We start from the raw sequence: 23,613 nt of genomic DNA, 5'->3' as shown, positions 1-23,613 counted from the left end.
CAGTCTCAGTCTTCAAACTCTCATTGACTTTTGTATTTATGTTAAACTGGCTGAATACATTTCCAACCCCCTTCTATCCATTCCATACATATCTTGAGAGCTAATGAAGAGTGTATATATTGATGGCTTTTCAGAGGACAGAGCAGTGCGCCCTTTAAATGGCACAGCGGGAATCAGCCCTCCATCCATCAGCGGTCCGACAAAGATTAGGCCAGAGCGGGAAGAGTTTTACTGCAGTCTGCCGCCTGCGTATCATTATCACCAGCTTATTAAAGGCTGTCATCAGTGTGTGTGTGTGTGTGTGTGTGTAAGCAAGCTGCAGAGCGTGCTGTCTCACTCTTAGCCCAACACACCCTGAATATCATCCTTCAGAATCACCAGATACGTTTGAATGTGCAGGAATTTTCTACGGGGCTTCACACTGGTTGAATCAACATTGATTCCCCATCATTTCAATCAAGTTATGTTGAACAAAGTGGAATAGATGTTAAATTAACGTCTGTGCCAAGTGGGTTGACTTGATGAAATTGTGGTGCCACATTTAACCAGAATATATAGACAGACGGTAAACAATATATACAGTTGAAGTCGTAAGTTTACATGCACCTTAGCCAAATACATTTAAACTCAGTTTTTCACAATTTCTGACATTTAATCCCAGTAAATATTCCCTGTTTTAGGTCAGTTAGAATCACCACTTTATTTTAAGAATGTGAAATGTCAGAATAATAGTGGAGAGAATGATTTATTTCAGCTTGTATTTCTTTCATCACATTCCCAGTGGGTCAGACGTTTACATACACTCAATTGGTATTTGGTAGCATTGCCTTTAAATTGTTTAACTTGGGTCAAACATTTCAGGTAGCCTTCCACAAGCTTCTCACAATAAGTTGTGTGCATTTTGGCCCATTCCTCGTCCTGACAGAGCTGGTGTAACTGAGTCAGGTTTGTAGGCCTCCTTACTCGCACACACTTTTTCAGTTCTGCCCACAAATTTTCTATAGGATTGATGTCAGGGCTTTGTGATGGCCACTCCAATACCTTGACTTTGTTGTCCTTAAGCCATATAGCCACAACTTTGGAAGTATGCTTGGGGTCATTGTCCATTTGGAAGACCCATTTACGACCAAGCTTTAACTTCCTGACTGATGCCTTGAGATGTTGCTTCAATATATCCACATAATTGTCCTCCTCATGATTCCATCTATTTTGTGAAGTGCATCAGTCCCTCCTGCAGCAAAGTACCTCCACAACATGATGCTGCCACCCCTGTGCTTCACAGTTAGGATGGTGTTCTTCGGCTTGCAAGCCTCCCCCTTTTTCCTCCATGCATAATGATGTTCATTATGACCAAACAGTTCTATTTTTGTTTCATCAGACTAGAGGACATTTCTCCAAAAAGTAGGATCTTTGTCTCCATGTGCAGTTGCAAACCGTAGTCTGGCTTTTTTATTGCGGTTTTGGAGCAGCAGCTTCTTCCTTGCTGAGCGGCTTTTCAGGTTTCGTCGATATAGAACCCGTTTTACTGTGGATATAGATACTTTTGTACCTGTTTCCACAAGCATCTTCACAAGGTAATTTGCTGTTGTTCTGGGATTGACTTGCACTTTTCGCACCAAAGTATGTTCATCTCTAGGAGACAGAACGCGTCTCCTTCCTGAGCGGTATGATGGCTGTGTGGTCCCATGGTGTTTATACTTGCGTACTATTGTTTGTATAGATGAACGTGGTACCTTCAAACATTTGAAAATTGCTCCGAAGGATGAACCAGACTTGTGGAGGTCTACAATTTTTTTTCTGAGGTCTTGGCTGATTTATTTAGATTTTCCCATGATGTCAAGCAAAGAGGCACTGCAATTGAAAGTAGGCCTTGACATACATCCACAGGTACACCTCTAATTGACTCAAATTCTGTCAATTAGCCTAATAGAAGCTTCTAAAGCCATGACATAATTTTCTGGAAATGTCTAAGCACTGTATCACAATTCCAGTGGGTCAGAAGTTTACGTACAGTAAGTTGACTGTGCCTTTAAACATCTTGGAAAAGTCCAGAAAATGAAGCCATGGCTTTAGAAGCTTCTGATAGGCTAATTGACATAATTTCAGGCAATTGGAGGTGTACCTTTGGATGTATTTCAAGACCTACTTTCAAACCCAGTGTCTCTTTGCTTGACATCATTGGAAAATCAGCCAAAATGAAATCAGCCAAAATGGTTTGAGGACGACAAAGTCAAGGTATTGGACTGGCCATCACAAAGCCCTGACCTCAATCCTATAGAAAATTTGTAGGCAGAACTGAAAAAGCATGTGCGAGCAAGGAGGCCTACAAACCTGACTTAGTTACACCAGCTCTGTCAGGAGGTGGAATGGGCCAAAATGCACACAACTTATTGTGAGAAGCTTGTGGAAGGCTACCTGAAACGTTTGACCCAAGTTAAAAATTTAAAGGCAATGCTACCAAATACTAATTGAGTGTATGTAAACTTCCGACCCACTGGGAATGTGATGAAAGAAAAAAAGCTGAAATAAATCATTCTCTCTACTTTTATTCCCACATTTCACATTCTTAAAATGAAGTGGTGATCCTAACTTACCTAAGACAGGGAATTTTTACTAGGATTAAATGTCAGGAATTGTGAAAAACCGAGATTAAATGTGTTTGGCTAAGGTGTATGTAAACTTCCAAATTCAACTGTACACTTATTTTCCACGGCATAAAAATCATACAGTGTAAGATAGGTTTGCATCAATTAGCTCATTCAGTGCTGTGCGCACCGGAGGGTGGCTCTGTCACTTTCCACAGAATGGGGCTGATTTAGTAAAGTCTTGGAATATCACATAATGATTACGTAGTTTTCTACATAACAGAACCAAATGTAATAGCGTAATTAGTTACCCCCCCAAAACAGATATTTTATTATGACATTATAGGATGTTTTTTTGAACGCCCCCCAAAAATGTCATGTAGGCTCCACTGTCCCCCAAATGTCCCACAAAATCGTCCTGTTGTCCCACATGTGGTCACCCTAATCCCTGTTGGGCAGGAATTGTTGCACCTTTTCACCTTGTTAGTCTCTCTCTCTCTCAGGTGATATTTAAAGGAGAAGTGTATCCAAAATCCAGAAGCTCCCAAGTCATTAAAACTAGTGAAGTTTGCCCTCTCTCCCTCTCTCTTCTTGTCGTGCTTGTAACAATTATGCTAGTATGAACTCGAACCCAGGTGCAAAGAAACCCAGCAAGCAGAGGTAAGGGTAAATCCAGAACTTTTATTTAGTCTTAACAGAAACAAGGCAACCGCACAAGAGCATACTAATTAAACATGAGACCTAAGCAAAGATTCAGGCCATCTGAGGAACCTAAATAACAAGGCAACTAGGTGAACAGAGAAGGTAATTAAACACAGGTGAATCCAATAAGTAATACCCAGGGTTATCTGGAAACTAGAAAACAGGCTAAGGGTGCCCTCCAGCAGTAAACTGAGGAAACAACAATCAAATAACACTGCTGACGTTCCACCAGTTCCACCAGGGGTAGTTCCACCAGGGGTAGCTGAACTGCGACTGAAATCGCGAATGAGTCCGGGGTCCAGAATGTCCCGAGCCGGAACCCAGGATCGCTCCTGAGGACCGTAGCCTTCCCGAGATACTGAGATACTGAGTCCCATGCTGGAACTGGCGACTGGAGAGGATGTATCGCACAGTATGGGCTGGCTGGTGGAGGCTTGGTGGCCGGAACCAGATGACTGAACACCACAGGCTTGAGTCTGAAGATGTGGAAGGTGGGATGAACCCTCATGGACCGGAAAAGACGGAGACGATAGGCCACTGGATTAATGTGTTGCAGAACCTTGAATGGCCCAACGTACCGGGGTGCCAACTTCCTTGATTCCACGTGCAGAGGCAGATCCCTAGTAGACAACCAGACCATCTGGCCTGGATGCAGGAGAGGATTCAAATGGCGATGATGGTTGGCCTGTCATTGAACCCGAGCTGAGGACCTCAGGAGTGCTGACCGATCCCTCTTTCACGTCTGGTGGCAATGAGAGATGAGACGTTGAGTGGATGGAACCGCCACTTCAATCTTTTGATCTGGAAACAGAGGAGGCTGGTATCCGTACAAAACCTGAAATGGTGACAGGCCATTGGAGGAACACTGGAGAGTGTCGGGTGCGTACTCCACCCAGGGAAGATGCTGACTCCAAGTGGCAGGGTTGGCGAACACACAGCACCGTAAGGCAGTCTCCAGATCCAGATTCACTCGCTCCGTTTAACCATTGGACTGAGGAGTACAGAACACCCACCAGAATCTGGAGGCAAACTGGGGGCCTCGGTCATAAACGATGTCCAAAGGAAGTCAGTGAAGGCGGAAAACATGCTGAATAACTAGCTGAGTATTCTCACGGCCAGATGGAAGCTTAGGTAGCGGAATGAAATGTGTCGCCTTGGAAAAGTGGTCCACAATGACCAGGATGACAATGTGGCCCTCTGAGGATTGAAGACCCATGATGAAATCCATAGAGAGATGAGACCAGGGTCGAGAAGTTGTTGGCAGCGGATGAAGAAGCCCCAGAGGCTGCTGACGAGCAGTCTTGTTTCCGTGTGCATGTTGGACAGGCAGCCACAAAGGTCCGAGTGTCCACCTCCACCGAGGGCCACCAAAACCACCTCCTCAGAAACTCTAGCGTTCGCTGCCCTCCCGGATGGACTGTGCCTCAAAAGAAGAACAAAGCGTCTGTTAGATGGACAGCCGTCAGGAACTGCCTTCCTACTTTGCATTTCCTTCACTACAGTCTCTATACTCCAGGACAATGGTGCAAGGAAGAGCGACCTGGGGATGATGGATCCAAGCAGCCGATCCTCACTGGAGCTGGGGAACTAACGAGAAAGGGCATCTGGCTTCACGTTCTTAGACCCCAGATGGTAAGAGCCCAATGAACCTCTCGGTACAGAGGCGTTTAGCCTCCTGGATGTAGGCCAGGTTCTTGTATTCAGTCCAAACCATAAAGGGATGTCCTGAACCCTCCAAACAGTGCCGCCACTCCTCCAAAGCCAGTTTGAGTGCAAGAAGCTCCAATTGCCGAAATCATAGTTCCTCAAGGGATGAAGCTTTTGGTCTGTAGCCGAGCGCTGAGACAGAACCGCACCCACGCCAATGTCAGAGGCATCCACCTCTACCACGAAGGGAAGAGAAGAATCCGCATGAACTAGAATGGGTGCAGACAAAAACCAATGTTTCAGGTCCTAGAACACCTTCTCAGCAGCAGGGGTCTAGCTTACATGCCCAGGCGAACACTTGGTGAGCTCTGTCAATGGCACAGCCACCGAACTAAAGTATCTCACAAATCTCCAGTAGAAATGAGCAAAACCCCAAAAATGCTGGACTTGCTTGACTGTGCTGGGCCGCGGCCAGTTGACCACCGCTTCTACCTTTTAGGAGTCCATCCGTACACAGCCCTGAGACACAATGTACCCCAAGAAGGTGATCTGAGGAACGTGAAACTCAAACTTTTCAGCCTTCACAAAGAAGTGGTGAGAGAGGAGTCTTTGAAGAACATGGCGAACATGTTGGATGTGTTCAAACATAGACTTGGAGAAGATGAGGATGTCATCCAGGTACACAAACATGAACTGGTGAAGGAAGTCGCACAGCACGGCCTGGAAAAAGGCTGGAGCATTTGTAAGTCCAAGCGGCATGACACAGTACTCATAATGTCCATTTGGGGTGTTGAATGCTGTCTTCCACTTGGCTCCCTGTCTGATGCGCACCGGATTGTACGTGTTCCATAAATCAAATTTTGAGAAATCCGTAGCTCCCAGTAGTCTCTCAAAGGCTGACGACAAGAGGAAGAGGGTAACGGTTCTTGATGGTAATGTTATTTAAACCCCGGTAATCGATACAGGGACGTAATCCCCCACCGCTCTTTCCAACAAAGAAAAATACCCGCTCCTGCAGGTGAAGTGGACGGCCGAATAAAACCAGCCGCCAGCCCTCCTTATTATAACTGTTCAGGGCTGCGGTCTCTGGACCTGAGAGGAGGTTGATGGCACAATCATAGGACCTGTGAGGGGGCAGTTCACTGGCCCTCCATTTGCTGAAGACCTGACCCAGATCCCAGTAATCCCGAGGTACGCGGGAAAGATCAGGCTTGTCATCCCCAGCCGAGGTAAAGATGTGGAGAGAGTTGCAGGCATGTGAACTGGCATGAAGGATTCCATCCCAGAACTCTTCCCGAGGACCAGTCAACTTGAGGATTATGGTTTGAAAGCCACGGATGTCCAAGAACCAGGGGAAGCTCAGGAGAGTCCACCAAATGTAACTGGATAAACTCCACATGATAATCCAGAACTCATAGCTGAATTGGCATGGTGAGTTGCTTCACCTTCCCAGACCTTTTGGATGGTTTACCATACAGCTTAGTGAGAGACAGCCCCTGTTGGCGAGCTAATGTGCGATCCAGAAAACAGCCGGTAGCCTATGAAAGCAGGAATGTCCAACTGCTCATTGTCCCACCGCAAGTTGGCTGAAAGCAAGGTGCGTACCGTGTCAGCAGTTGGAGACTGTATCTGACTCGCCAGTATTCTACCGTCTACTCATGAGTCATCCCATTTCGCGTCAGCTTGGGACAGGAGGCACAGAAATGTCCAGACCGTCCACAGTAAAGACAACGTTGCTCGTTAATCCTGCGCCTTCTGTCCAGAGCGGAAAGTCTAGTGCGTCGCAATTGCATCGGCTCTTCTGAAGGATATGAAGGAGAACCAGAGCCAAATTGAGAACTCTGACAGGGTACAGGACAAGCAGATGCAGCATTCGGCAGTGCAACAAATGAAGAATCGACTCCCTCAGCTGAACCCGAAACACTGGAAACACTCCTTGAGAACCTCGCTGAGTATGTTCAGAAAGGCTGAGTGAAGTGCCTCTGTATTCTCAGCGGCGAGCGTCCAAATGTCAATGGTGTAATCAGCTATGCTCTGGCTGCCCTGCCGAAGCGCAATGAGTCTTTGAGCAGTGTTCCTGCCACTGATGGGGTGATCAAAAACCCTCTTCATCTCCTGGGTGAAGCTTTGCCAATTAAAACAAATGTCTGATTGTTGCTCCCATATGGTCATGGCCCAGGCCAGAGCCCGTCCTGAGAGCAAGGAGATGACGTGGCTGTGCTGTACTGAAACAACTGCAAAAACTAGTCGTGCTGTTGCTGGATGCAGGCCTCGCTCTGCTCCGTTGCCAGTGAATTCATGATTCAGAAATCTGCAAAGTATGGACAAATTTATTGTTTTATTGAAAATGTACAGGTGAATGAGCTATTTTTGGCAAATGTACATTCGGTTTTGAGTCAGGAAATGTGTACTTTTCCTCCTAAAACATTTGCGATTATTTTATATAATGATTTTATGTAGCCGACTGCCACAGCAGCCGAGATGGGTAATAACTGAGCATTACACATTAGTTATACAAAGCAAACAGAAAATTACAAATATGTCTAATGACGAAATACTCACAAGTGATGAAGAAAACTACTGGATGGGTGCCGATGGTGTTGTCGAACCATATTTATTTGAGCCTGAGTATTCGGATGAATAATTGAGCTTCAGATGACCGCTGCTGCTCAAGCCACCGTAGCTGCAACAGCAGCTGGTCCACAGCCCCAACCCATCCCCAGGATCAACACAGACCGGTGGTGCAGTTGTGGCAACTGGCTCCAATGCCGACAGATGAGGAACTGTGGTGTCCTGGATTTCTTTTTCTGTATTCCAAGGATGAATCAGAGATGCAACCCTGTTCCAGCTGGGCCTTTCCAAAGAGTACTATGAGTAGCTAACCTTCACTTTATTGAATGATAACGTATTTTAAACCTCTATGAGCTGAATCATTAGTGGGTTTATGTTTTCACATTAGCCCAATTGTGTCTTTTAATATCCTTCGGTTTTCTGTCTCCATCATTTCTGATTGTATATCTTGTTCTTATGCCTCGTCCCTGAAGAGCTGGCTATACACACGCAGTGCTGCTCGTTTGGCTGCAGAAGTATTTAGAGTGCTTTCTTCATGCTCCTTCACTTTTTCCATATTTTGTTGTGTTACAGCCTGAATTTAAAATGGATTCAATTGAGATTTCTTTTCAATGGCCTGCACTCAATACCCCATAATGTCAAAGTGGAATTATGTTTTTCAAAATGTTTAGAAATGTATAGAAAATGAAAAAATGAAACGTCTTTGAGTCAATAAGTATTCAACCCCTTTGTTATGGCACACCTAAATAAGTTAAACATTTGCTTAACAAGTCACATAATAAGTTGCATGGACTCACTCGATATGAAATAATAGTGTTTAACATGATTTTTGAATGACTACAGTACCTCATCTTCATACCCCACACATACAATTATCTGTAAGGTCCCTTAAACAGAGATACAACCACAAAGACCAAGGAGGTTTTCCAATGCTTTGCAAAAGAAGGGCAGACATTGAATATCCCTCTGAGCATGGTGAAGTTATTAATTACACTTTGGATGGTGTATCAATGCACCCAGTCACTACAAAGATAAAGGCGTCCTTCCTAACTCAGTTCCCGGAGAGGAAGGAAACTGCTCATGCATTTCAGCATGAGGCCAATAGTGAATTTACAAGAGTTACAGTGTTTCATGGCTGTGAAAGGAGAAAACTGAGGATTAATCAACAACATTGAAGTTACTCCACAATACTCCACAATTGACAGAGCGAAAAGAATGAAGCCTGTAGAGAATACAAATATTCCAAAACATGCATACTGTTTGCTTTAAGGCACTAAAGTAGTACTGCAAAAAATGTGGCAAAGTAAACAACTTTTTGTCCTGAATACAAAGTGTTATGTTTGGGGCAAATCCAACGCATTACTAAGTACCACTCTCCATATTTTCAAGCATAGTGGTGGCTGTAATAAAGGCAGGAAAACCTAGTTGTCTCCTTTCTAACAGACACTGGGAGATGAATTCACCTTTCAGCAGGACAGTGACCTAAAACACAAGGCCAGATCTACACTGGAGTTTACGAAGAAGTCAGTGAATGTTCCTGAGTGGCTGAGTTACAGTTTTGACCATTTTCAGGTCTATGGCAATGTCTAGCAATGATCAACAACCAATTTGACAGAGCTTGAAGAATTCTGAAAATAATAATGGGCATATGTTGCACAATCCAGGTGTGGAAAACTCTTAGAGACTTACCCAGAAAGACTCACAGCTGGAATCGCTGCCAAAGGTGTTTCTACAAAGTATTGACTCATGGGTGTAAATACTTATGTAAATTATATATTTCTTTTTTGAATTTAAAATGATTTTGAAAACATTTCTATAAACATGTTTTCACTTTTATTATGGGGTATTGTATGTAGATGGTCGAGGCTGAAGGGTCTCCCCCACGAGGGCGCACATATACAGTTGTTACCCATCTCCGCAGCTGTGGCTGTCGGCTAAATATAATAATGGTAAATGTTTGAGGTGGAAAAGTACACATTTACTGACACAAACTATTGTACATTTGACAAAAATAGCTAATTCAGCTGTACACTTTCAATAAATGTTCAATTTGTCCACACTTTGTGGATTTCTGAACTATGAATTCACTGGCAATGGAGCATTTTTTAATACAAAAGCCTTTTATTTTGTCTCCCTATTTGGTTTGCTCCATTTTTAGCTCCAAATTACAAGTTGGTGTGGTTACAAGTTGGTGTGGTTACAAGTTGGTGTGGTTACAAGTTGGTGTGGGTTTATTTTGGTTTGCCTTTTTTGGGGATATTTTAGTGGGCACTTATGGTGGGTGTCTTTTAGGACCCAGATTCTTGTTGCTAGTCAACTTTCAGTGGACACCCCCATGGGTGTCTCTGAGAACCCCTCCTAAAACTCCACCTGTTTTGTTCTGGTTGTCCGCGGCTTATTTGTTAGTTCCCTATTTCTGTTCAGTGATGATATTTCTGGTTTTCTTATTGGGGAACATAACACTACTTAGGACCTAAAAGGGTTTTTCTGCTGTCCCCAGGTAGGTTCCAGGTAGAACCCCTTTTAAGTTCCATATACTGTAGAACCATTTACACAGAGGGTTCTACATGGAACTCAAAAGAGTTCTACCTGCAACCAAAAAGGGTTATTTTATGGAGACAGCCGAAGAACCCCTTTGGAACCTAAGGGAGTACAGACAACATACAGGTACAGTATGTAAAAGCATATATTACACAAATCCACATGCACCAAGATCACAACGTACTGTACGCAGTGCGCTAAGAACTACAAGCTTCCTCTGTCTAGCTCTGTCTACCTATAACTCTCTATAGCCCTTTCAGTGTCTCCTCACCTAACTCATGCCAAATACTTCTCTCTATCTGTCATTATGTACTGTACCATACAGTATGTACCCTTTAACGTGCTCTTCTCTGTAACTTCCGCTGAACATCACGTAAGGTACTGTGTTTACTTCACTGAACTTCTCAATGGTCCAGTGCAGCTATTTTTTTTATCTCAATATCAAGTCATTTCTGGGTAACAATTAAATACCTTACTGTGATTGTTTTCTATTAAAATGGTCAAAAAGAAACAAAAAGAGCTTGTTGCTTGGACCGTCTGGGAGTCTGAGTGGAGAGGGACAAACTGAAAACTAGCTGTTATTGTCAGAGAGGTTTTGGACTTTCTTATTGGTCTATTAAAGTTGCTATATGTGACTTTTTTGGGCGACTGACCAACTCACATAGAAATGTCAGGTCTGTCATTCTCATTGAAAGCATGTCTAAAAAGCAGTAGATCTGTTCTATGTGCATTATTTATATATTTCCTGTTCTTAGATTAGTTCTTGTGTCTTTTACTTTCATTTTTGTACACCAGCTTCAAACTGCTGAAAATACAATATTTTTGGTTATGGAAAATATATTTCACAGTGGTATAGATGGTACAGTATAATGATTTTCTACAATATACTTGCTTGTTTTGACACTGTCGTAGAAATTACACTCAGGGAAAATCAAAGTCCATCTTAAATGAATCATTCTTTATTATCAGCACGCTGGAGGGTTCCAATCAACTCAATGCACCAAGTACACATCAATCAATCAGTCAAATTTATTTATAAAGCACTTTTCACATCATTAGATGTCAGAAACCTAGCCTAAAACCCCAAACAGCAACCAATGCAGCTGTACAAGCACGATGGCTAGGAAAATCTCCCTAGAAAGGCAGGATCTTTGGAAGACACCTAGAGAGGATCCAGGCTCCGAGGGGTGGCCAGTCCTCTTCTGGCGGTGCCAGGTGTAGATTAGAAGAGTACATGGCCATTTAAGGCCAGATTGTTCTTCAAGATGTTCAAACGTTCATAGATGACCAGCAGGTTCAAATATGTATCAGTGGTTTTAGATGGTGCAACAGGTCAGTACCTCAGGAGTAAATTTCAGTTGGCTTTTCATAGCTGACCATTCAGAGGTTGAGACAGCAAGTGCGGTAGAGAGAGAGAGTCGAAAACAGCAGGTCCGGGACAAGGTAGCACGTTCGGTGAACAGGTCAGGGTTCCCTAGCCGCAGGCAGAACAGTTGAAACTGGAGCAGTAGCACGGCCAGGTGGACTGGGGACAGCCAAGAGTCATCAGGCCAGCTAGTCCTGAGGCATGATCCTTGGGCTCAGATCCTCTAGGAGGGGAGGGAGAAAGGGAGAGAAAATTAGAGGGAGCATACTTAAATTCACACAGAATACCAGTAAAAAACTGGAGATAAACAGACTGACCCTAGCCCCCGGCACATAGACTATTGTCGTATAGATACTGGAGACTGAGACCGATGGGTCATTTCGGGGAATCATTTTGGCTCGTGAGCGCTGATTTCAAAACTATTGGCTGAAAATATACAAAACCTTCATAACATATATTTGACTGTCTAGGCTCTTGCCTATCATCTTCACTAGATATTACCTCCTGCAACTCTTTCTCTCTTATCTCTTATTTAGATTGTCCCTCAATCTCGCCGCTGTGTGTCTTTCCTCCTTTGTAAATCCTTAAATCTCCCAGAGTGTTTGTTCCTGTCTTGTGTTCCATGACTATGGTGCATAGCTATCAGTCTGGTTACCTGTCAGCCCTGTGTACAGGCACCGTGACAACGATGGCCTCTGTGTCTTTTTCACATAACAACCTAACTTCAAAAGAGTGTGATTGTGTGTGTGTGTGTATGCATGTGTGCGTGTTTATGTGCATGTTTATGTGCGTGTTTGTGTGTGTGTGTGTGTGTGTGTGTGTGTGTGTGTGTGTGTGTGTGTGTGTGTGTGTGTGTGTGTGTGTGTGTGTGTGTGTGTGTGTGTGGTGTGGAGGCAAAGTGAGAGAATGTGAGATGAAGAGAGCAGTTGCAGGAGGAGCTGGATGAGCAGCGGGTGGTCAGTTAATAAGACTGTTTGGAGAAACAGGATGTGCTTCGTGCAGGGATGATGTGTTTCTGTGTCGACTGGGTATACAGTACATCACATTTTCTGCCGTGTGTGTTTCTGACTTTATCTTATGCTTTGTTCATGTGAATAAAGCTGTTGATTATCTGTATCTGTTAGAAAAGGACTTCCCATATCTCATTTCCTGTTATTGTTGTTGCGTCTTGCCCCTCTGTGACTCTACACAGAGCTGTGTGCTCTCTGCTCTGTGTTGGTAACGGTGATTCTTCTGTTCATCGTTAATTGGTGTGTCACACTGGTCATGGGTCAGGATGATGTATGTTATTATCGTCCACCAGTCAGCACCACCTGCACAAGCTCCGTGTGCTCCACCCCTTAAATGTCTACTGGGTGGCTGTTGCCATGGCGTCTCCCTGGGAGACGGGCATAGATCAGAGCAGAGTTACCTTAATTAGAGGAGACTGCGTGTGATTGTGCGGTGGAACCTCAGGGCGGCGGGCCGGCAGGAGGTGGATGCTCCAGGGGCCCAGAGCGGAAGCTGGGACCCCCCTCTTCCTCCCCCTCCCTACCTCTACCCTGTTCCAACCACAGCCAGTAAACATATGCTGATTGGTTTTGTATGCACAGAGAAAGACAACAGATAACCACAGGTGATTACTGTTTTGTTATTAACACCCAAGGGGTACGTTTAGCTTTCTCAATGTTATTAGAATGAACTTGCAAGGATGGAGAATGTTATATCATTAGTTTTGTGTTCATGTATTGTTTACAGTGAGTGTAGAGGATATGTGTAGAGTCTCATTGCCTGCAGAGCTCCAAGCCCTGCAGAAATATTACAACCAAATCATCCCTATCTGTGACAATCTAATGTGGAGGATTATAATGAGTGAAGCACAGGAATGTCATTGAACAAGTGAGAAAATCAGGGTGTGGAATTTAGACTGCTGTGGTACGGTGGTTCCCACAGGTCTTCCTGAATGGCTGTTTGATATTTGCTTGTTTATAGGTTGTCATTTCATTTCTCAGGGGATAGGCCTATCAAAGCCTATTTAGAGGTTTTGTTGGTGAAAGCTCAAATTGGGAATGCAGTTTTCTCAAATGTATTGACTGTCATTTTCTCTGTTCTCTTCTGAATGAGTTTATCCACAGATACTTTCATTCCCATTCATAAATACACACACACACACACACACACACACACACACACACACACACACACACACACACACACACACACACACACACACACACACACACACACACACACACACACACACACTCCCATTCCCATGGTTATGCATCATATCTGTAAGTAGTCATTTATTTAGCTGTTCCTCTGTTTGAATGTGCTGAACACCCTGGCTAGATGTAACATGTTAATGATCGTCCTGAGTGGTGTGTGGGCGGGCCGCATCTCAGATAATCTCAGATAATCACAGGTCTGTGTGTGTGTGAGAGGGGCTCTGCTCTTTTCCCTCTGAGAAGTGAGGGGCCATTATGATCTGTGATCTTAACAGGGAGCAGACCACAGTGCTCACTGAGAGGAGGCCCTCCATACCAGGGCAGAGAGGGGGAGGGGGTGAGTGGAGCAGAGAGGAGGGGGGGGTGAGTGGAGCAGAGAGGGGGTGAGTGGAGCAGAGAGGGGGGGGGGGGGGGAGTGAAGCAGAGAGGGGGGTGAGTGGAGCAGAGAGGGGGTGAGTGGAGCAGAGAGGGGGTGTGAGTGGAGCAGAGAGGGGTGAGTGGAGCAGAGAGGGGGGTGAGTGGAGCAGAGAGGGGGTGAGTGGAGCAGAGAGGGGGGGTGGATCAGAGAGGGGGGTGGGTGGAGCAGAGAGGGGGGAGCAGAGAGGGGGGTGGAGCAGAGAGGGGGGTGGGTGGATCAGAGAGGGGGAGTGGGTGGAGCAGAGAGGGGGAGTGGAGCAGAGAGGGGGGTGAGTGGAGCAAGAGGGGGGGGTGGGTGGAGCAGAGAGGGGGGTGGGTGGAGCAGAGAGGGGGAGTGGGTGGAGCAGAGAGGGGGAGTGAGTGGAGCAGAGAGGGGGGAGTGGTGGAGCAGAGAGGGGGGTGGGTGGAGCAGAGAGGGGGAGTGGGTGGAGCAGAGAGGGGGAGAGCAGAGAGGGGGGAGTGAGTGGAGCAGAGAGGGGGGTGGGTGGAGCAGAGAGGGGGAGTGGAGCAGAGAGGGGGGAGTGGAGTGGAGCAGAGAGGGGGGTGAGTGGAGCAGAGAGGGGGGTGAGTGGAGCAGAGAGGGGGGGTGAGTGGAGCAGAGAGAAGGTGAAGGTGGACACAGATAGAAGGAGATGAGTAGGGAATAAAGGGATATTGTAGGAGACCTGGAAGAGAAGGCGGCAGTACAATCTCCAATGGTTTTGTAATTATTTTTGTAATCAAGTACTGTTAAATCAGTGATGGGCTTAAAAAAGCAAGCAGGGATGCATTCAGATTGACTTCCTCAGCACTTATTCTTTGTTATCTCTCTGCCAGGCCTCTTCTCCACTTATCTCTACTTTTTAGTTTGCTTTGCCACTGTCTTTTCTCTCTTCTTTCTGGCTCATCCTCCTTCATGCTCTCCTCTCTCATTCTTCTCTCCCTCATTTCTCTGTGTATGTATGTGTGTGTGTGTGTGTGTGTGTTTGTCTGTGTGTGTGTTTGGCACTGAGTCATGTTCTGAGCAGTAAGCAGGTCAAAACCTCTGTCAGAATCTGTGCAGCAGGCTCCAGGGACACGGGGGTATCTGTGCATGATAGGGAAAAGAGGAAGAACTGTTTTTGTATTCCGAGGTCTAGCTTTCTGTCTGAAAGTGTTCCAGTAAATCCTCCTGCTTCTCTGGATTAGTGCAATGCTGCGGTCGCAAATCTGACTGCTAATAGAGTGCTAACCCTCCTCTCCTCTCCCCAACCCTCCTCTACTCTCCCCAACCCTCCTCTCCTCTCCCAAACCCTCCTCTCCTCACCCCAACCCTCCTCTACTCTCCTCAACCCTCCTCTACTCTACTCTCCCCAACCATCCTCTACTCTTCCCAACCCTCCTCTCCTCTACTCTCCCCAACCCTCCTCTCCCCAACCCTCCTCTCCTCTCCCCAACCCTCCTCTCCTTTCCTCGCCTCTCCTCAACCCTCCTCTCCTCTACTCTGCCCAACCCTCCTCTCCTCTACTCTCCCCAACTCTCCTCTACTCTCCCCAACCCTCCTCTCCTCTACTCTCCCCAACTCTCCTCTCCTCTACTCTCCCCTACTCTCCCCAACCCCCTCTCCTTGCCTCTCCCCAACCCTCCTCTCCTCCCCTTGCCTCTCCCCAACCCTCCTCTCCTCCCCTCACATCTCCCAACCCTCCTCTCCCCAACCCTCCTCTCCTCTCCCCAACTCTCCTCTCCCCAACCCTCCTCCCCTCTCCCCAACCCTCCTCTCCCCAACTCTCCTATCCCCAACCCTCCTCTCCCCAACTCTCCTATCCCCAACCCTCCTCTCCTCTCCCCAACCCTCCTCCCCTCTCCCCAACCCTCCTCCCCTCCCCCACTCTCCCCCTCACCCTCATCTCTCCCCAACCCTCCTCTCCCCAACCCTACTCTCCCCAACCCTCCTCTTCTCTCCCCAACCCTCCTCTCCTCTCCCCAACTCTCCTCTCCCCAACCCCCCTCTCCCTAACTCTCCTCTCCCCAACTCACCACTCCTCACCTCACCTCTTCCCAACCCTCCTATCCCCAACCCTCCTCTCCTCTCCCCAACTCTCCTCTCCCCAACCTTCCTCTCCTCCCCCAACCTCCTCTCCCCAACCTTCCTCTCCCCAACCCTCCTCCCCTCTCCCCAACCCTCCTCTCCTCTCCCCCACTCTCCTCTCCTCACCTCACCTCTCCCCAACCCAACCCTCCTCTCCCCAACCCTCCTCTCCCCAACTCTCCTCTCCCCAACCCTCCTCTCCTCTCCCCAACTCTCCTCTCCCCAACCCTCCTCTTCTCTTCCCAACCCTCCTCTTCTCTCCCCAACCCTCCTCCCCTCTCCCCAACCCCCCTCTCCCTAACTCTCCTCTCCCCAACTCACCACTCCTCACCTCACCTCTTCCCAACTCTCCTCTCCCCAACCCTCCTCTCCTCTCCCCAACCCTCCTCTCCTCTCCCCAACTCTCCTCACCTCACCTCTCCCCAACCCTCCTCTCCCCAACCCTCCTCTCCTCTCCCCAACTCTCTTCTCCCCAACCCTCCTCTCCTCTCCCCAACTCTCCTCTCCCCAACCCTCCTCTCCTCTCCCCAACTCTCCTCTCCTCACCTCACCTCTCCCCAACCCTCCTCTCCCCAACCCTCCTCTCCTCTCTTCTCCCCAACTCTCCTCTCCCCAACCCTCCTCTTCTCTCCCCAACCCTCCTCCCCTCTCCCCAACCCTCCTCTCCCCAACTCACCTCTCCTCACCTCACCTCTTCCCAACCCTCCTATCCCCAACCCTCCTCTCCTCTCCCCAACTCTCCTCTCCTCACCTCACCTCTCCCCAACCCTCCTCTCCCCAACCCTCCTCTCCTCTCCCCAACTCTCCTCTCCCCAACCCTCCTCTCCTCTCCCCAACTCCTCTCCTCTCCTCACCTCACCTCTCCCCAACCCTCCTCTCCCCAACCCTACTCTCCTCTCTTCTCCCCAACTCTCCTCTCCTCTCCCCAACCCTCCTCTCCTCTCCCCAACCCTCCTCTTCTCTCCCCAACCCTCCTCCCCTCTCCCCAACCCTCCTCCCCTCTCCCCAACCCTCCTCTCCCCAACTCTCCTCACCTCACCTCTCCCCAGCCCTCCTCTCCCCAACCCTCCTCTTCTCTCCCCAACCCTCCTCTCATCTTTCCCCTTGACCTTTCCAACCCCTCCCTCTACTCTGCCTTCTAGCAATCCACCCATCTATCCATCCATATATTAATCAATCCAGCCATCCATCCATCGTTCCATCTATTTCCAGACACTCTGCAGGGAGTGATACATTGTATTTCTCTCCTCGGTATCTGACAGGAATGTTCAGTGGCATTAAGGCAGACATCTGTTTGGGTTTGGCTCCATCTCTCGCTAGTCTCTTTTTCCCTCCCTTTTAATCTGGCTGGCAACCGCAGTGTTTCAGCAGGATGGCCATGTTTGCTTAGCCTGCGTTTTTCTTTCTCCAGTTATTTTTTCTAATATTCTAATGTCACTGCAGCAGAGATATTTACATTTCTTCAGGCAGGGTTATCTGTATTTTTAAACAAGGACCATGGATTGTGTTTACATATGAATCACACACACATCTTAATCAAGAATAGGTGCACAGCATGGCAGCAAGGTTAGTGTCAGAGACCAAAGTGCATTTTTGTTTTGTTGGTTCTTTACTTTTTATTCTTTTAACACTCTGGGGAGTGGAATCGTGAACTGATGAAATTACGCCCACTCTTTAGTTCAACATGGGAAATATTTAACTCTCTCCCTTTATCTACCCCCATCTCTCCTTCTCGCACTCACTCCCTCCCTCTCTCCCCCCTCTATCTCTCCCTCCCTCTCTCTCCTCTGTCAGATGGGAAGGTATATGCGCTGGGAGGGATGGCAGCTGACACAACGCCCCAGGCTCTGGTGAGGGTCTATGAGCCGGAGAAGGACCAATGGCAGCCCCTGACCTCTATGCCCACGCCCCGCTATGGAGCCGCCTCCTTCCTGAGAGGCAACAAGATCTACGTGCTGGGTAGGCCACTCCCCCATCCCCCCACACCCCCATCCCTTCCCCTTCTGTCCAGTCACATCCCAGAGGAATGGTAGTATCATCGCCTCTGACCACTCAGAAGACAGCATGCAGAGAGAGGTCAAAAGAGAGATTAGGCAGGTGGACCACAGTTAGATTGTTGGCCTGTAGTTAAATGGAAGCCTGCGGGACATGTTTCAGGACACAGTGTCCTCCATGCCAAACAGGCTCAAGCACCGGCCAACACTGGCCCCTCTCTCTCCCCCAACTGTGTGTCACTCTGGTCAGATCTGACCTACAGTACGGCCACACACTCCACATGTAAACGCTGTTGTACCACACACACATTTAAATATGCATGTTTCTAATTGACCATGAGGATCAGAGGAACCTGTGCTGAATAGGAGAGCAACACTCACACATACAAACACACACAAACAGACACACACACTCTTGCTCAGACGTCTGGGAAGGGTCGGGCCCATCAGCCTCTCATGCTCTACAGAACTTTCTGAGTCTTGACTCACTCTGTGAGAGTTCCAAAAACAGGCAGGGAGTGAGGGACAGACAGAAAGAAAACAGACAGGGAATGAGGGACAGACAGAAAGAAAACAGACATGGAGTGAGGGACAGACAGAAAGAACAGACAGGGAGTGAGGGACAGACAGAAAGAACAGACATGGAGTGAGGGACAGACAGAAAGAAAACAGACATGGAGTGAGGGACAGACAGAAAGAACAGACAGGGAGTGAGGGACAGACAGAAAGAAAACAGACAGGGAGTGAGGGACAGACAGAAAGAAAATATACAGGGGGTGAGGGACAGACAGAAAGAAAACAGACAGGGAGTGAGGGACAGACAGAAAGAAAACAGACAGGGAGTGAGGGACAGACAGAAAGAAAATAGACAGAGAGTGAGGGACAGACAGAAAGAACAGACAGGGAGTGAGGGACAGACAGAAAGAAAACAGACAGGGAGTGAGGGACAGACAGAAAGAAAATAGACAGGGGGTGAGGGACAGACAGAAAGAAAATAGACTGGGGGTGAGGGACAGACAGAAAGAAAACAGACAGGGAGTGAGGGACAGACAGAAAGAAAACAGACAGGGAGTGAGGGACAGACAGAAAGAAAACAGACAGGGAATGAGGGACAGACAGAAAGAAAACAGACATGGAGTGAGGGACAGACAGAAAGAACAGACAGGGAGTGAGGGACAGGCAGAAAGAACAGACATGGAGTGAGGGACAGACAGAAAGAACAGACATGGAGTGAGGGACAGACAGAAAGAAAACAGACATGGAGTGAGGGACAGACAGAAAGAACAGACAGGGAGTGAGGGACAGACAGAAAGAAAACAGACAGGGAGTGAGGGACAGACAGAAAGAAAACAGACATGGAGTGAGGGAGGGACAGACAGAAAGAAAATAGACAGGGGGTGAGGGACAGACAGAAAGAAAACAGACAGGGGGTGAGGGACAGACAGAAAGAAAACAGACAGGGAGTGAGGGACAGACAGAAAGAAAACAGACAGGGAGTGAGGGACAGACAGAAAGAAAACAGACATGGAGTGAGGGAGGGACAGACAGAAAGAAAATAGACAGGGGGTGAGGGACAGACAGAAAGAAAATAGACAGGGGGTGAGGGACAGACAGAAAGAAAACAGACAGGGAGTGGGGGACAGACAGAACGAAAACAGACAGGGAGTGAGGGACAGACAGAAAGAAAACAGACAGGGAGTGAGGGACAGACAGAAAGAAAACAGACAGGGAGTGAGGGACAGACAGAAAGAAAACAGACAGGGAGTGAGGGACAGACAGAAAGAAAACAGACAGGGAGTGAGGGACAGACAGAAAGAAAACAGACAGGGAGTGAGGGACAGACAGAAAGAAAACAGACAGGGAGTGAGGGACAGACAGAAAGAAAACAGACAGGGAGTGAGGGACAGACAGAAAGAGGACAGACAAAAAGAAAACAGACAGGGAGTGAGGGACAGACAGAAAGAAAGAAAACAGACAGGGAGTGAGGGACAGACAGAAAGAAAACAGACAGGGAGTGAGGGACAGACAGAAAGAGGACAGACAGAAAGAAAACAGACAAGGAGTGAGGGACAGACAGAAAGAAAACAGACAGGGAGTGAGGGACAGCTGTAGATCTGTTCTCTGAGTCTCTGAGCAAACATGTTCGATCTGATTTCAAATAGGTCATGAGAACAGATGAAACAGATAGGTCATTATTCACATTCATTCACTGGTACCAGCACTGCAGCTGTGGACAACAGTCCTAGTTTTAGAATACTTTTTAACTTGTAGGAGTATAGACATCAACATATATGGCTGTGTAGGAGGGAAAACATTTGAAAAAGATGGCTTCTTATGAATATTCATAAGTGATCTCCATTCCCAGCAAAAGAGTATAACCACATCCTCCTCTCCATGGCTGGTACATCGATCTGGTGTTACTGTGTTACTGCCTGTCTGTCTGGTATGTCTCTCTGTCTCTGTCTGGTATGTCTCTCTGTCTCTGTCTGTCTGTCTGTCTGTCTGTCTGTCTGTCTGTCTGTCTGTCTGTCTGTCTGTCTGTCTGTCTGTCTGATTGATTGATTTATTGATTGATCCATCTGGTGTTACTGTCTGTCTGACACACCCTATCACCTCTGCCCTGAAATTAAGTGGACATTCCTGATGATGTATCTTTACGTCTGACGAGTTGACACTTGCAAGGGGCGGGGGAGGAAGGAGTGATTTTTAAATGGACCACCCTTGGTTGGAAATTCGTCACTCGATCATCCCACGATGATTGTGTTTTCAGCCACCGGTAGCTTGTGGGAGCTTTATATGTGCTAAAGAACAATCTTCTGAAACTCGTCAATCTATTCTTGTTCTGAGAAATGAAGGCTATTCCATGTGAGAAATTGCCAAGAAACTGAAGATATCGTACAAAGCTGTGTACTACTCCCTTCACAGAACAGCACAAACTGTCTCTAAACAGAATAGAAAGAGGAGTGGGAGGCCCCTGTGCACAACTGAGCAAGAGGATAAGTACATTAGAGTGTCTAGTTTGAGAAACAGATGCCTCATAAGTCCTCAACTGGCAGATAGATATACCCGAAAAACACCTGTCTCAATGTCAACAGTGAAGAGGCGACTCCGGGATGCTGGCCTTCTGGGCAGATTTGTAAAGAAAAAGCCATATCTCAGACTGGCCAATAAAAATAAAAGATTAAGATGGGCAAAAGAACACAGACACAGGACAGAGGAACTCTGCCTAGAAGAATGTTACTCATTGACTACAGCTCAGCGTTCAACACCATAGTGCCCTCCAAGGTCATCAATAAGCTAATGACCCTGGGACTAAACACCTCCCTCTGCAACTGGATCCTGGACTTCCTGACTGGTCGCCCCCAGGTATTAAGGGTGGGTAACAACACATCCGCATGCTGATCCTCAACACAGGGGCCCCTCAGGGATGCGTGCTCAGTCCCCTCCTGTACTTCCCGTTCACTCATGACTGCACGGCCAGGCTCGACTCCAACACCATCATTAAGTGGGCACGACATAACCCATTCACCCTCAGGAGACTGAAAAGATTTGGCATGGGTCCTCAGATCCTCAAAAGGTTCTACAGCTGCACCATCAAGAGCATCCTGACTGGTTGCATCACTACCTGGTATGGCAACTGCTCAGCCTCCGACTGCAAGGCACTAGAGAGCGTAGTGTGAACGGCCCAGGACATCACTGAGGCCAAGCTTCCTGACATCCAGGACCTCTATACCAGCCAGTGTCAGAGGAAGGCCCTAAAAATTGTCAGACTCCAGCCACCCAAGTCCTAGACTGTTCTCTCTGTTACCACACGGCAAACGGTACCGGAGCGCCAAGTCTAGGTCCAAGAGGCTTTTAAACAGCTTCTACCCACAAGCCATAAGACTCCTGAATATCTAATAAAATGGCTACCCAGACTATTTGCACCCCCCCCCTTTTACACCACTGCTATTCTCTGTTATCATCTATGCATAGTCATTTTAATAACTCCATCTACATGTACATACTACCTCAACTAACCGGTGCCCCCGCACATTGACTCTGTATTGGTACCCCCTGTATATATTCTCGTAATTGTTATTTTACTGCTGCTCTTTAATTACTTGTTACTTTTATTTCTTATTCTCATCCGTATTTTTTTAAACTGCATTGTTGGTTAGGGGCTTGTAAGTAAGCATTTCACTGTAAGGTCTACACTGGTTGTATTCAGCATGTGACTAATAAGATTTGATTTGAGGGTAAGTGGACGAGGGTTTTCCCATCAATTTCACCCTGCTGAGGTGTGGGAGAAGGATCCTGTGTTCACAATGTATAGTGTACTCTAGCTACATGTTGATGCCCTTTTCATGTATATAGTAGCCTTTTCAGTGCACTCCATAAACTCAATGATTTAATGTGAAACAAACATGTTGTTGTACAGGCAAAATAAGATTGGTGCTGAAATTGTAGTATGCGGACAACCTTATATGGATAGAACTGTCATAAAGTGGCATTGGTTTCTAGAATGATTTTGTTTGCATATGGGACTGTGTTTCAGGCTGCCAGACTGTTAGTTCTCACCCATTCCAGTGTGTATGAGGTTCAGTTCAATATGGCGGTCTGTCATCAAAGCTGTCTGAGTGGGTGTGTATGTGAATACTGCCCATCTTCACTGTGAGAAGCTTTTCGGGGCCTGTCCATACACTCTCTCTGAGAACATCTTGTACATCAGCTGCTACTCTGAGTGGTGTACAGCCCGTAATGTGTAGCTATTCTTCACACCTATCTTGTATTTTTTTCTCTCTCTCTCTCTCTCTCTCTCTCGCTCTCGCTCTCTCTCTGTCTACTGATGGAGAACCGCAGGGCTTCCAGACAGGGCTTCCAGACAGGGCTGCCAGACAGGGCTGCCAGACAGGGCTGCCAGACAGGGCTGCCAGACAGTGCTCGCTGTTTGGCGAGAGGTAACAGGCTCAGCCTGCAGAGCAGACCCATACTTTTGGACTCCAGTGTGACAACCAGGGATCTGAACTGAAGACGTGTAGTAAATGTGACATTTTCCACAGAGCATTTCCCAGACTCCCATGTTTCAGCTTCCTGAGTAGGAGAGGGGCCAGGGATGTTCATTAGCCTTATTATGCTAATCACATTGTTATACTGTTACAATATAACAACCACACCCCTGTACAATATAGTACATGTACCTACTGTAAATCGAATAAATGTACACAGTTAGAAAAATGAAGCAGTGCTACTCGTCTAATGTCCCTCTACTCTGTGTTATGATTAATTGAACAGGCACAAACACTTTTCTTGGCTCATTGGACTACAGTCGGATGTGTCTGTTACCTCCCAAAGAGTTGTTTTCTTTGGATGAATAATAATGTCGTATGAAACTGAATTCACAGACTGTGACATGTGATGTCTATGAATAAAACCAGATGAATATTACCTGAAGTGTCTGTGTCAGCAATCAGTGTGTGTTCACAGGGGGAATACTGTCGGCAGGTCCAGGCTGATCAAGCCTCTGACACCGACATGCTGTAGTGCAAACTGTCTA

At 47.0% G+C, this 23,613-nt stretch overlaps 1 protein-coding gene across 1 annotated transcript in view; it reads left to right on the top strand.

The window, feature by feature from the left end:
• Positions 1-23,613, top strand: part of LOC135504409 (kelch domain-containing protein 8B-like) — a 111,064-nt gene that overhangs the window by 57,811 nt on the left and 29,640 nt on the right. Inside the window, exon 2 of the mRNA XM_064922991.1 lies at positions 17,878-18,042. Coding sequence (XP_064779063.1) covers positions 17,878-18,042 — 165 coding nt within the window. The remainder of the gene's footprint in view (positions 1-17,877; positions 18,043-23,613) is intronic.

This window comes from Oncorhynchus masou, chromosome 18 (assembly GCF_036934945.1).
Source record: "Oncorhynchus masou masou isolate Uvic2021 chromosome 18, UVic_Omas_1.1, whole genome shotgun sequence".
In the NCBI taxonomy this organism is placed as follows: domain Eukaryota; kingdom Metazoa; phylum Chordata; class Actinopteri; order Salmoniformes; family Salmonidae; genus Oncorhynchus; species Oncorhynchus masou.
This window is presented reverse-complemented; position numbering and strand designations above follow the sequence as displayed.